Source organism: Mytilus californianus, unplaced genomic scaffold, assembly GCF_021869535.1.
Source record: "Mytilus californianus isolate M0D057914Y unplaced genomic scaffold, xbMytCali1.0.p SCAF_36, whole genome shotgun sequence".
Taxonomy (NCBI): Eukaryota; Metazoa; Mollusca; class Bivalvia; order Mytilida; family Mytilidae; genus Mytilus; species Mytilus californianus.
Genome location: NW_026262686.1, coordinates 433,831 through 448,941, shown reverse-complemented (window position 1 = coordinate 448,941; position 15,111 = coordinate 433,831). Strand labels below are relative to the sequence as shown.

The following is a 15,111-nucleotide window of genomic DNA, read 5'->3' as shown; positions in this document are numbered from 1 at the left end:
GTATTGGGGACACATTCTTGTTTAATTTTAGTTCATTTATATATTTTGGAGTTTAGTTTGATGTCCATTATCACTAAACTAGTACACATTTTTGTTAAGGGGCCAGCTGAAGTACGCCTCTGGGTGCAGGATTTTCTCGCTGTATTGAAGACCAATTGATGGCCTGAAGCTGTTTTCAGCTCTTTGGTCAGGTTGTTGTCTTTTTGACACATTCCCATTTCCATTCTCAATTTTATGAATGTATCCACTTTTATACCATTGTTCCATACTCTCTGTTATATTTTATATGTTAACCACAGTTAATATTCTGTGGTATAGTGGTTTGTATATTTTAATTGTATTTATTTTTTTGTCTTTCAGCATGGAAAGTTAAAAGATGTTAGATTAGTAACATACAGAAGTGGGGCTCCAAAAGGATTAGCTTATGTAGAATATGAGAATGAGGTTTGTATATAGAGTGTATCAAAACTTATTACTGTGGATTCATTTATTTTCGTTGGTACCAATTTTCATGGATTGAGGAAAACTTGCATTTTCATGGATATTAAATTTCGTGGCTTTGGCAAAGTCTGCATACATTCCTTTTTAGAAAATTTGTAATTCGTTGAGCATTTAAATTCGTGGTTCCCCTGTTCCCACGAAATCCACGAAAATTGGTATCCAATGAATATTAATGAATCCACTGTATTTTGGTAAATTTATGGTTTAATGTAAAGAAAGCATACATGCTACAAAAATTTCCAAGAAGGCCATTTATTAACTCACTAGATTTATTTTCGACATTATTGGATTGACTTTGTGTGATAATTTCACTCAAAATAGCATTGTCATTAATGATACACTTCTTCTTACGATGATGGGAAAGACTCCAATGCCGGAATGTGGAATATCCCGTAGTTAGTACAGTACATTACGGTTATTTGCATAGCCTATTTGTCAGACAAAATTATGCAATAAAGCGGAGTATGCTTATATCCTAAATGCCAAATTACGGCGTCAGATTACATCGATAGAACAGATCAGTAAAGGAAATCCCTGAAGAAAGATGAAAGTCTATGATCCAATTACAACATATTGAATGTTGATTTATTCTAATAAAAGTTATATGTCTAGTGTCATACATGTTATTTTATTTTATATTATTTCAATAAAGATTATAAACACATTTTGTTTTAGTTTATTTGCGTAACTACGTTTCCTACCAGTTTACCTGGGATAAGAAAAAAATTTCCTTCTAAAAATAGATTTGTTTCTATGACCCGTATGTACAAATTATGTACATTGTTACACTTTGATTAAAATACTGTTTTACAATACTACACAGTTAATAATATTTTAACAATAGATGTGTACTAAACTGCCTTTGATATACAATATTTACAGCTTTCAGAGTGAAGTTAAACTATTTAACTTCGTTAGTTTTGTATATGCAAAGCAGTAACGGGGCCCTGTACGGGTTATTTGCTGGACACGAGTATTGAAAGTGACAAAATATAATAATTAGAAGTAAATGCTCTTTTCAAAATAAATTAATTTTAAATGATTGATGTATAAAATTCTTTAACCATATATGAATACCCTGTCATATTTAACATAAATGCAGATCACCCCAAACCCAATTACGAGAGTTCACATCAGATAATGATCCATAATTAGCAGGCGTTATTGTTTTTGAAATTCACCCCAAATGTAATCTATGGACAATGTTTGAAATCAAATTAATTATTTACACCTTTTGAGATAGAATGGTCTTTGTTTTTACAACAATTACCTGTTTGACAGTTTTATGACCTCGAGGCTTAAAATTGAACATGGGAAACTTTACCTGTGCAGATATTGAGGTTAATTTTTAAATCAAATTCGATCATATAAACAGGGAAGAAACTGTTTTAAAACTTTATTTGAATAACAAAGTTGGTCATCAGGTGCAAAAAGCGTCAATTTTGACGATTTTTCGTCCTTTGACTTGACCCCCAAGGCCCAGGGATGCTGGTAAAGGTATCTAGCTGTAGCCTGCATGTAGAGTGGACCCCAGTGAACAAATTGACTCCAACAGTTGTTAGGTGGGAGTGAATCTGATCTTGGTTCAGCAGTCTACAGAAGGTCATTTGGATCAAAAATACGGAATTTCACGATTTTTTTCCGATTTTTGACTTCAAATGGACCCAAAACCGGAAGTAGTCGTTTCCTATGCGTATTTCGATAATAATTACGATCAGTAGTTATATGCCTGCGGGTTTGCACTATTATTGCAAATTTTAGGCCTCTGAACTTCCTGTGTAAGACACAGAAGGGTAGCCCACCCCTCCAGAAAACCGAGTTTCATCCGATTTCAATTTTCCAAGTCCGTATTTGTGCTCAAAATGCAATTTATTCAGGAGAAACATGACTATAGATAGCCTCAGGTTGACAGAACATGCATAACTTTCGAAATAAGTATCATAAAGCTGACTTCTAAAAGTATGGAATGCCATTGGAGCCAAATAACGGTGGTCTGGGTACGCCTGTCATATGATGGGTACCGCATGGTAAGGGTTAAGTGGTATGCAATTAAGTGGAGTCGACTGTATACTGGTCTGTCTGTCTGTCCTATGAGGTTTGATCAAAACTATATTAGGAACTACAAACCTGATATTTGGTAGCAAGCTTACTGTGAGCATACTTTACCTTGTTATATGGGTTTCCTCATCAATTTCGTGTCTAATGGCATTGTATGAAGTTTTCATGGCATTTTTTCAGGATTAGTTTCTAGCAACTATAGGTCACCATACGACCTTCAACAATAAGCGAAACCCATACCCTAAAAGTAAGCTATACAAGGTCCAGACACAACAAAATGTAATAACATGTACAATTCAAACAATAAAAATAAGGTTTAAGGTTTCTTATGATTGTCAAGATGTGAGTTAATTTATTATTGTTTAGGTAAATGAAATAACTATTTTAAATTCAGAAGTTATTGCTAGGCTTTTATAAATGAGGATAATGCGACTTGTTGAGTATCACAATAATAAGAACTTGCATTCTGATAACAGAACTATAGACCTGTATGCACTTTCTTTTTCAAAATCACAATTATAATAAAACTCACATTTTTGTCCATTCTTGAAAAATCTAAACAATAAATGCACACAATAATTTCTTTCTTTGTGCAGAATGAAGCCACACAAGCTGTGATGAAAACTGATGGCTTGGCAATCGGGGAACACACAATATCTGTGGCTATAAGTTGTCCACCAGATAGGAGGCCACAGAAGGATCAGTTTATACCAAGTCTGGGCAGTGGCAAAAAAGAAACTGATATGTAAGTCACCAATATTTTACCTTTATATCATATCTATATTGTAATTATACTAGCACTCTTAGAGTTGGGATACATTGCAATAATTTGTCTGTCTGTCCATCCAGGAAATATTTTCGTAACAAATGTTCCCAGAAACTAAAGAGCAAAATTTACTTAGAATTTGGTCAAAAGCTCAATAGTGATGAGTTGCAGGGTTTTTTCAAGTTTGTCAGACACCTTTGTCCAATTTTTAATCAGGAGTAGGGATACTCAAGTCAAGTCAATGTGTGCATTCAGTTTTGTTTAAGGGGCAACAGATGACTACCATGTAATTTATAGATTGTTGCTTTTGAATGATTGCTTGTTTTGCAAAGATATCTCATTTCAATTCTCAACACTAAAGGCTTTCTACAAATTAATATATAAAACTGGAAAGATATTTATTTTCCGCTGAGTTTAAACTTCACAATTTCAGGGCCTAAATCCATACCTGCCAACCTCTGAAACCTTCAAAGAGGGAGATCTCCCTCTCAGCTATGACAGCTGAGGGGGAGATTTTGCGCGAATGACATTTTCAAGTGAAATATATGACGTGTTTATTTATTCATCTACGAAACACATATAAGAGTTAATAGATATACTTTGTTTCTTTAAATATGGTTATATCCTACAGATGGTGTGATGTTTGTTTCTTTTCTATTTCGTCAACTTTGACATTTGAATCCCTTCCGGACAATTTTCACCCCAGATAACTCTGTTATAAGAGGGCAGTCATGTTGTTACAGGTGCATTTTGTGTGTGCACATATTTATTTCACTAAATTTGGTTCAATACATATCTTATAAATTTCAATATAAACATTGAATAGAAGTATAGGTCTTTTAAGTGATTTTTAAAATATAATTATTTTTTTTGTCTTAAGGCATACAAAATCTTTTAATTGCCATCCTTTTATGATTCTTTGTTTAATTTGTATTTAGTTTATATTGTTTTATCAATTCACATTATTTTAAGAAGGGTAACTTAAAACAGGATTAAACAGGGGAAGTAACCCGAAATTTCTTTGAAGTGTTTTGCTTGAAGCAAAAGTCGTTAATGATCGTTAATTAGTACTATGTTTGACACCCAAGCTGTGAAGTGAAGCCATTTAATTTCACATGGACTGTGATTTACAGGTAAAAACAACCCTCATCAGTGAGACAAAAACGTAATTAATGTTGACTTGTCATTCAAGGTTAAAATATCCCAAAGCGGGAGATTCTATACTCCCGCGCGGGAGGATACCGGCAAGCGGGAGATTTCCTGAATTTCACTGTTTGAGCGGGAGTCTCCCGCTCAAAACGGTAGGGTTGGCAGGTATGCCATTAGTTGAAACTTTAAAGCTTTAATATTGATTGTGAAATCGGCCAAATTTTGCAAGTTATTGTAGGTTATAAGCCTTTGAGCAGCTTAATAAGAATTGGTCTTATTTTTCATCTATTTAAGAAATGAATTTAAAGTTTTGTTGATCATTTTAGCTGGACAATATTTCCTGAACAAATTCCCTGACAATAACATGCATTTTTCTGTCATATAAGTGACAAGAAAATACTAAATGTAAAAACAAGTACCAACTTGATACATTTTGCTGTTCCTAATACTTTTAAGTAAATGTAGTTTCATCTACAGTGATCAAAAGCCTGTCAGGTTGTATTTTTATGCCCCACCTACGATAGTCGAGAGGCATTATGTTTTTCTGGTCTGTGATTCCTGCTTCAGGTTAAAGTCAAGGTCAAGGTAGTTTTTGATGTAATTTAAGCCCAATCAACTTGAAACTTAGTACACATGTTCCATATGATATGATCTTTCTAATTTTATGACGAATTAGAGGTTTTACCCCAATTTCAAGTCCATTGAATATAGAAAATGATAGTTGAATGGGGCATCAGTGTACTATGGACACATTCTTGTTCTTTATTGACTAGAATTGCCAGTATTCCTGCTGAGATCAGTGGTTGTCTCCAGGAACTTGGCTTAAACAACTTGTTGCCATGATATACTCTGGTTTCATTTGATTTCTAATGATTAGGAAAAATATGTATTTTTGTGTACATTTTATTTGTGGTTTTACAAAAGTCTACATTTAAGCCCTATACAAAAATTGTACTTTGTTGAACATTTGAATTTGTTATTAACCTATACCCAAGAAATCTATGAAAATGGGTATCCTAGGAATAATAATGAATCTACATTAGCAAAGAGTACTGAAAGTGGTGTTAATCAATACCAATCAATCTATACCTGACATTAATCTGTCTAGCTAAAATTGCCAGCATTGAAATTGTGTGGTCTTAATTGATCTTTTATGCTTGAAAGGCATTACAACTCTTGTATAGCATCTATCTTTTTTTGTTTGTTGCAGCCATTATAATTTCTCTCTCATATATTTTTCAGAAGAGGAAAAGCTAGAACACAGGTGTCATTGTTACCAAGGGCACTAAAGACAGGAGGTGCAGCTTCATCCAATGAAAAATCTTCATCCAAATCATCATCAGCAGCAACCAATGAAAAGCCAGGATCTAAAGAACAATCTGGCAAATCAAATGATGACTTTAGAAAAATGTTATTGGGGATTAAATAAATTTTAGTAAAAAAAATAAATATTAAATTGTAGGCGTGCTTTGATTATTACAGAGTGAAATGTAAAAAGCAATAGTTGTTGATGACAGTGTTGTTGTGTTGAAATCTTTTGGCTTTTTTGTTGTTGGGTTACTATCTCGTTGATTTACTTATTTCAATCAAGTTTTTCTTTTATTTACTTGTTCATTCTTTTTTGTCTCAAGTATTCATTCAGACCTACAATACTTATATTTTATGGTTGACTGGATGTCAGTTTTTATACGACTGCAAAAAATTTTTTTGGAATCGTATAATGGTATGATGTTGTCGACGTCTGTGTCGTCGTTGTCGTCTGAAGACACATTGGTTTCTGGACAATTACTTAAGTTTTAGTAAATAGATCTATATGAAATTTTTTCAGAAGGTTCAATACCACAAAAAGGAAGATTGGGATTGATTTTTGGGATGATGGTCCCAACTGTTTAGGAATTAGTGGCCCAAAAGGGTCCCAAAACAAGCATTTTTCTAGTTTCAGGATAATAACTTGTGTATAAGTATTTCGATTGCTCTGAAATTGTACCACAATGTTTTATACCACAAGTAGAAGGTTGGGATTCATTGTAGGGGTTATGGGGCCAACAGTTTAGGAATTAAGGGCCAAAAACAAGCATTTTTCTAGTTTCCAGACAATAACTTGTGTGTAAGTGTATGGATCTCTCTGAAATTATACCACAGTGTTCCATATAACAAAGGGAAGGCTTGGATTGAGTTTGGTGTTAATTGCCCCAAACATGTAGGAATTAGGGGCTAAAAAAAGGCCAAAAAGAAGCATTTTTCTAGTTTCCAGACAATAACTTGTGTTTAAGTGTATGGATCTCTCTGAAATTGTACTACAAGGTTCCATACTACAAAGGAAAGGCTGGGATTAAGTTTTGGGGTTATTGCTCCAAGGAGGGGGGGGGGGATTTTTTGTTTACAATTTTTAAGGGATTAATTTTTTTTTTTTTAATTTTCAAATTACGAATTTTTTAAGTTTCAAGAAGAAATCTTCAATTGCACAGTATTGCACAATAAATTTGTAAGATCTTTGACCACATTTATTTTGTGTCAGAAACCTTTATTATGTAAAAAATTTGATCACAATCCAAATTCAGACAGTATAAAGCTTGAATATTGTGTCCAAATTTGCTCCAACTGTTCAGGGTTCGACCTCTGCGGTCGTATCAGACTGCGCTCAATGATGCATTTTATTTTACAGTACTTTGATGTTATTAGATATGTTTTACAAGTAATACATAGATATAAGAAGATGTGGTATGAGTGCTAATGAGACAACTCTCCATCCAAGTCACAATTTGTAAAAGAAAAACCATTATAGAGCAAAGTACGGTCTCAAAACAGAGCCTTGGTTCATTCCCAACAGCAAGGTATAAAGGGCCCTAAAAATGACTATTCAAACGTGAAAACCAACGTTCTATATAGATTTATTTGAAGGCCAACCTGTATGTCTAATACAGAGAAAATATCTTCATTTTTTGTGGAGCCTTCGACTCTTGTCGAAAAAAGCGAGACATAGTGATCCTACATTCGGTCGGCGGCGGCGGCAGTGTCCACAAATATTCACTCTGTGGTTAAAGTTTTTAAAATTTTTAATAACTTTCCTAAACTATCCTGGATTTGTACCAAACTTGAACCAAAGCTTGTTTATGATCAAAAGCTAGTGTATAGAAGGAAATTTTGTTAAAATTTTGTACTTATTTTTTCGTATTTTACTTATAAATAGACTTAGTTTTTCTTCCAGTTCACATTACATGCAGTCTGCAGTTAAAGTTTTTAAAACATTTATTAGATTCATTAACTATCCTGGATTTTTACCAAACTTGAACAGAAGCTTCTTACAATCAAAAGATAGTATTAAGAGGAATATTTTTACAAATTTTTTTCTAGGTTTTTGTTGAGCCTGCTATTAACAGCAAAAGTAGGCGAGACATTGGGTTCCGCGTAACCCTTACAAATTTTTTCATTAGAAAGTCTTGTTTGGTTCAACGATATTCAGAGTGATATTCATTATGTATTATGCATGCAAGGAGTATTCAAGTTATATTTTGTATTCAGTTAACATTGTCTATACAGTAAGCATTCACAATAGTAATGCATGTAGTATTTAGTTACAAAGAGTCATCCATTGTTGAACATTGTAGTGTAAATCAGTGTGTATGCTCTGGTAATGGTGCAAATTCTATATTTTATTGTTGCTTACTTCCTGAAAATGAAAGGTTTATCAAGTATGTGAATTGTGTATGTAAGTAATTTTTATCTGTGTAAGAATGATTTACCCTCGTTTCACTTTCAATATTGAAATTCTTTACCTTTTAATAGCTGAACATGCACAGTTTATCCATATAACCCATCTGTTGCTAAAGGGTTAAATTTAAGTTCACATGAATACAGATTCAATTAGGTCGAATTATTCACTTGCAAGTGAATAATTCATCAGCTATGTTTTTATCTCATTTTGACAAACTGAAACAAACTGGTAGCTAAAAGTGAATTATTATTTCACCATTTCTCTTTTATTACTGATTATACAAAATATTGAACAAAAAATGTTCAATTGAAGGTGTTTCCACATCAATTTTATAAGATATTGATGAGAAGCTACTTTCGATTTACTCAAAGTTACATTTGGCGTTCAAGCATAGGTTTCTTCATACTGATTTAATAAATAAATGTCTCACATGATAGCTCCTTTTTTCACTAAATCCAAAAATATATGGTTTATATATACTTTTGCCTGTAAAATGGGAGATATTCGGTACTTATGGTTAAGTGAAATTCACCTCCTGTCACAAATGAAAGGTTTATGTGTACATATCTAAAATAAAATGTTTAGTTTCTAGGTACTTTTCAATGAAATAAGTGCAAAAATACCTACTTCCGTTTTACTCAAGGTCACTTCTGGTTGATATTTTTGAAGGTCACATGTCAACCAACAGTTTGCAAAAAAAACTATTGCTTATTCATGTACCAAGTTGGAGTAATAATCAATTAACCTTAAATTGAATTATTTCAGGTCGAATAACTCTTTATAAGATGTCATTGGATTGTTTCAGACCAAATTTATCATTCTTAATCACAATTAGGCAAACATTTTGCACTAGTTCTTTTATTTATGTCTTTAAAAGTGACACAGGAGATCTAGGAACAAGGAAAAGTAAAACTTTAGAATTTGACCTTGACCTAGTTTTCTTCTTTTTTTGGACCAAAGACCTCAAAGCAAGAGACCCTAGGTCTCTATCACTTATGATTTACCATTTACAAATGCATATAACTTATTTCAAATGCATTAGGGGAAATAGCTCTCATATGGAGTCTTCGTACCGCTTCCATCAAAAATGGACAAAAAATCCTGAGGATATAGGGAGCAGTTTGGTTAATTAAATTTGTTGCTTTCTTTTACGGTTACGGAGGAGATCTCACCACAAAGAAAACGGTATTTGGGTGAGAAAACTCTTCCATTAAAAAGTCTTCGACTAAACAGGGTCAGTCTCAAAAGCGCAATAACTATTCGATAACATATGCAAATAATCGAATCGAAATCTTGTGAAACCACAAAACAGGCCACTTAACAACTTTGGCAGAAGAAGAAAAAAAAATCCGAACAAATACTATAGGTCTTACCACAGAATAGTGGAAAGACCTAATAAACAACAAATAAATACCAAATATGATAAACAGTAAAAAACGAAAATTACTGAATAAGCTCCAGACTTTATTGGATACAGTGAAAAGACTTAATAAAAAAAAAACTTTTTGCAAAGGACATAGGACTGTAAGTGTTCCTAATTGTATAGGAATACATATTGATATATATTTTAATATAATAAATAACTAAAACATGTTAGTATAGTTAAATCTATGTTCAAAGATATTGCCAGTGTTAAACCTTTTAGAAGAATCAGATGTGGATACTAAAAAAAATCCAAAGATCTTTTAGAGTACATAAAATCTAAGATTTTTCATCTTGCAATAGTATTAAAACATTTGACTTTTCTACACTTTGCACAAGTATTCCCCATTCCAAACTAAAAGACAAATTGAAAGAGTTGGTATTGGTTCGTTTCATAAAAAATAATGGCCAACGTAGATACAAGTATCTTGTCTTAGGGAGGGATAAATCTTTCTTTGTAAAGAATCACTCTGATTCAAACAAAAAATTCTTTGAATCTGACATCAAGACGTTTGGAGGACGTGTTTTTCAACAAACTATCGGCATTCCCATGGAAAGCAATTGTGCCCCGCTTCTTGTCGACTTTTTCCTTTATTATTATAAGGCTGACTTCATACCGGAACTTCTGAGGAAGAAAGATAGGAAGTAAGCAATATCCTTTAATTTACTTTCCTCTATATAGATGATGTTCTCACACTAAATAGTTCAAAATTTGTTGACTATGTTGAACGCATCTAACTTGTCGATCTAGAGATAAAGGAATCAACAGATACAGATAAGTCTGCCTCATATCTTGACTTACATCTAAAATTGACAATGATGGTCGGTTGATAACAAAACTTTACGACAAAAGAGATGATTTCGGATCCCAATTGTAAACTTTCCATTTCTATGTAGCAACATATCAGCAGCTCCTGCATATGGAGTATAAATCTCCCAATTATTACGATATTCCCGGGCCTGTATTTCCTATCATGATTTCCTTGATGGAGAGTTGCTGCTCACAATGAAGCTATTAAACCAAGAGTTCCAAATGGTGAAGTTGAAATCACCTCTTCGTAAATTTTACGGACGCCATCACAAGTTGGTTGACCGTTATGGAATATCCCTTTCACAGATGATATCGGATATAGATAAAGGAAGATGTGGTATGAGTTATGTTCCTTATGTCTTAACTAAAATCCCGTTCCTTTTTCACGTATGTGACCTACCGAATAAGACTATTTACCGGGTTTGTAATAACATGAGCTACACGACGGGTGCCAAATGTGGAGCAGAATCTGCTTTCCCTTCTGGAGCACCTGAGATCACCCCCAGTTTTTGGTGGGGATTCGTGTTGACAAGTCTTTAGTTTTCTATGTTGTGTCTTGAATACTATTATTTGTCTGTCTGTCTTTTTCTTTTTTAGTCATGGCATTGTCAGTTTATTTTCGATCTATGAGTTTGACTGTCCCACTGGCATCTTTCGCCCCTTTGTTTATCAAAGGTTCGAAGTTTACAATGATTTATCTAAATTCATAACATTTTTAACAAACAAATTATCATGGTTTATTCCATGCATAGATATTTGCCAGTAGCCACTTTTCTTTTCCAAGGGACTTGAATAACAAGCTTTCCCTAAATAGGTAAATACATCATCGGTATATGGTTACATAGGCGACAATGGTAGCCTTTTTTGGTCCTGCGTTTTCACTATTAAAGATAAATTGAAATTTTTTTCGAAATCTGAATTATCAACACCTTTGGGTGTATTTGAAATGGTAAAACACATATGGTGCCGCAGCTTTTTTTTTATAGAAAAATGGCATTTTTAAGGGTACTCAACGGTTCCGAAATTTTCGAAATAGTATGAATGAAGAAAACCCCTTGCCAAATTTGGCACAGAGAATGTTGCTTGTCACAGAGAATTTTCTCTAAATTTCTCGCTATTTCTACACCAATGGCCAACACCCATTTCTCACTATTTCAATTTTGATTTCTAATTACCAAGGCAGCAGAAAATAAATTTACTTCTACCTATTATCTTGGATGTAAAATCTAGGTGGCGCCAGTCATCTTTATTTACTTCCTTTTAACCATATGGTATATGCTTTACATTCTTAGTTATTTGGTTCAATTTTCTAAAGTCATCACAAATTCTTTTTGATCCATCTCTTTTTTTTTATCAATAATTACAAATGGAAATTCCAAGGTGATCGTGATTTCCAAATGATATTTGCTGATATATATGGTATTAAAAAAAAGTAAAATCACAAAAAAACTGTACTCCGAGGAAAATTCCAAACGGAAAGTCCAATAAATTTAAAAACGTTAGTAGTAAATGCATCTAAATTATGCCCGTAAAATATCTTTGTATTATGATGGCACATTTCCATTCTTTTTTTTTAATTTAAAAAAAAAAGAGGTAACATTTTACTTTTATACTTATCAAACAACACGTTTAAAGAGAAACTGTTTGGTTATTGTTTTTTTATGCCCCCGCCGTAGCGGAGGGGGCATTAAGTTTTACCCTTGTCCGTCTGTACGTACGTACGTACGAACGTCCCAAAGTTGGTTTCCGTTCTCTAACTTTAGTTTGCCTCAACCAAATATTATGACACTTGTACACAATGCTTATTACCACTAAATACAGATCAAGTTTGAATTTTGGTGCCGTCACTTTTACCGTTCTAGAGTTATGCTACAAATTGAAAAATTGCTGAAAAGTTTCAAAAATATCAATCAATTATTTTTTTTTTAATTGGAGTTATCTTCCTTTGTCCTTAATTGTAGTTGAATCAATGCTTTTTAAAATCTTCTTTGAAAATTTGAGTTATCTTTCTTTGTCCAGAATAGTAGTTGAATCAACTAAAACCAATGCTTCATAAAATGCAATATTCAATTTTACTACCAATTGATAAATTAAAGCAAATCTTTACCATTTAGTTCTTTCAAGCACTTTGATTACCATTCTAGGGTTATGCCCCTTTTCAAATGGGAAAATTGCTGAATCTAATCGTTTCTGTTCTCTTAACTTAAGTTTGTCTCAAGTAAATTTTATGAAATGTATATATAATGCTTATTACCACTAAACTCAGTTTAAGTTCAAATTATGGCAGCTTCACTTTTACAATTCTTAAGGTATGCCCCTTTATAATGTTATATGCTAGCGGGGGCATCATCTGTGTCCCTATGGACACATTCCCCATTTATTTAAATTTACTATGGTTATTAACTATCCTATCAACACACCTGACTCATTATTAAGAAAACCTTTATCATTGCTGCAATTTATTATATTATATAAATTGGAATAGAAGCATGCACTTTTTTTTATAGTCGCATGATCTGTAATTTTACAATTGTGACATATTGACTGATTGTGAATTCGCATAGCTGGTCATACATGCATAGCAAAATATTCTAACCCTGTCCATACACTCGGTCTGGCTCTGGAGTTAATGCGATTTCCTCAGGTTTTGTATGAATTTCTCTTAATCGATTTATGAGATTGGACATTTGTAAACCTTTTTCGCCTACAATTCAACAAAAAAATATATTGCTGTCTGCAGTTACATTAGATATTTTTGGAAGTCTTAATAGCGATTGTCTACTTTCAAACAAATAGAACACTTTTTTAATGATATGCGTTTGAAGCGTTTTTCTGAATGTACGTACCTTCAACAGGTCCTCTCAACCCAAGGTAGTTTTTTGTGTTTTCTATTTTTCTTTGTGAATATCAATTTTACTGTTTAGTCAATTTTTGGTAATGTCCATTTGTCGTGGCTCAGTACAGATTTATCCCATTTATCCCGTCATTGTGTTGTTGTTCTACGGTGATTTTTTGTACTCTTATCTTTCGTTTTTGCTGTTGTGCTGTGTCTGTATGCCTTTTTGGTGTTTCTTTGTTGACTTTTTTATATGGTGTGTATATATCTCAATTGATACGTTATCCTCGTGCATGTTCGAGCTATACTAACTTCATATATAGGAGTGTACACCGAAACTGCTCCAACAAAGTTATGAGGAGGAAAGATTAAAAATGACATTCCGTAAATTTTAAGGACACCATCACGAATTGGTTAATCTATATGATGTGACTCTGTCTAAACTAACTAATGACATTTTTACAACGTCTTAGATTGTGGTTTAACATCTATGTCGTCTGTTTGCTAAGTACCGAACGTGTCCTATTCCCGAATATGACTGTTATACCGAGAGTTAATTTATATTGCTGTACGATGTGTCTCGGTATTTTGTACATCCAACATTCATGTATTTATTTCTGATGTTTGTGTTATGGTTTCTGTTGAATAATGTGTCATGTCTAATCGTTTGTTGTCCAAATAATTATAAAATTGCATTTCAATACCATCATTGTCATTTTCCCGAATATGACTGTTATACTCAATGTGAATTTGCATTGCTGTGCGGCGTGGCTCTGTGTTTTGTACATCCAACATTCATGGATTTATTTTTAATGTTTCTGTTATATATATATATATATATATATATATATATAAGGATCCATTTTGTTACATCTTGTGATTAATTTATTTGACACTCGATAATGGCAGTCAGCAGGGTTTAAGAACATCAGTTGTTCGACCTGTTAGTCAAATGCGTTTTGTTAAAATATGCTTTGCACATTTTTTGGTCTTTTGGAAAATGTTGTTTGTTCTGTATTTAGATCCCTTTACAACGAAATTTGTTTTACATGCACACCTATAAAAATTGCGGTTTTTATCCAACGCAATCATAGGTTTGAACGTTGTTTTCAAATAAGACTAGCTTGTATATATATATATATATATATATATACAAGTCAAAATTGAAAAGAACGTTCAAACCTATGATTGCGTTGGATAAAAACCGCAATTTTTATACGTGTGCATGCAAAACAAATTTCTTGTTAGAGGGGTCTAAATACAGCACAAACAACATTTTCCAAAAGACCAAAAAAGTGAAAAAGTATATTTTAACAAAACGCATTTGACTAACAGGTCGAACAACAAATGTTCTTAAATCCTGCTGACTGCCATTGGCGATTGCCAAATAAACGGATCACAAGGTGTAATAAATGGATCTTAACTATAAATTTAATACCAAAAAGAAAACAATAAACTTGCGGCGAAGATGGTATACCGCAAACAAAGGTGCAAAGATTTTTTGTACACCATATCCGGATTTCGACAATTAATGTCTCTTCAGTGATGTTAGGAATCGAAACGGTTATTGGAAGGCCACATAATTTACCTCAATTTAGGATAGACTCTTGAATTTTGAGGAGTCAAAATAGGATGAACGGATCATATAAACCCGAAGGCAAATATAATACAAGCCCAAACGAAAAAATAAACAAGTCAAAATTGAAAACAACGTTCAAACCTATGATTGCGTTGGATAAAAACCGCAATTTTTATACGTGTGCATGCAAAACAAATTTCTTGTTAGAGGGGTCTAAATACAGCACAAACAACATATATATATATATATATATATATGTACTTGTACCCAAAAG

At 33.0% G+C, this 15,111-nt stretch overlaps 1 protein-coding gene across 2 annotated transcripts in view; it reads left to right on the top strand.

The window, feature by feature from the left end:
- Positions 1–8,623, top strand: part of LOC127736745 (squamous cell carcinoma antigen recognized by T-cells 3-like) — a 44,067-nt gene extending 35,444 nt beyond the window's left edge. For both annotated transcript variants that reach the window (XM_052247324.1, XM_052247323.1), the window contains exons 21-23: positions 361–444; positions 3,156–3,304; positions 5,717–8,623. In XM_052247324.1, coding sequence (XP_052103284.1) covers positions 361–444; positions 3,156–3,304; positions 5,717–5,903 — 420 coding nt within the window. In that variant the 3' untranslated portion in view covers positions 5,904–8,623. The remainder of the gene's footprint in view (positions 1–360; positions 445–3,155; positions 3,305–5,716) is intronic.
- The last annotated feature ends 6,488 nt before the right edge of the window (positions 8,624–15,111 follow it).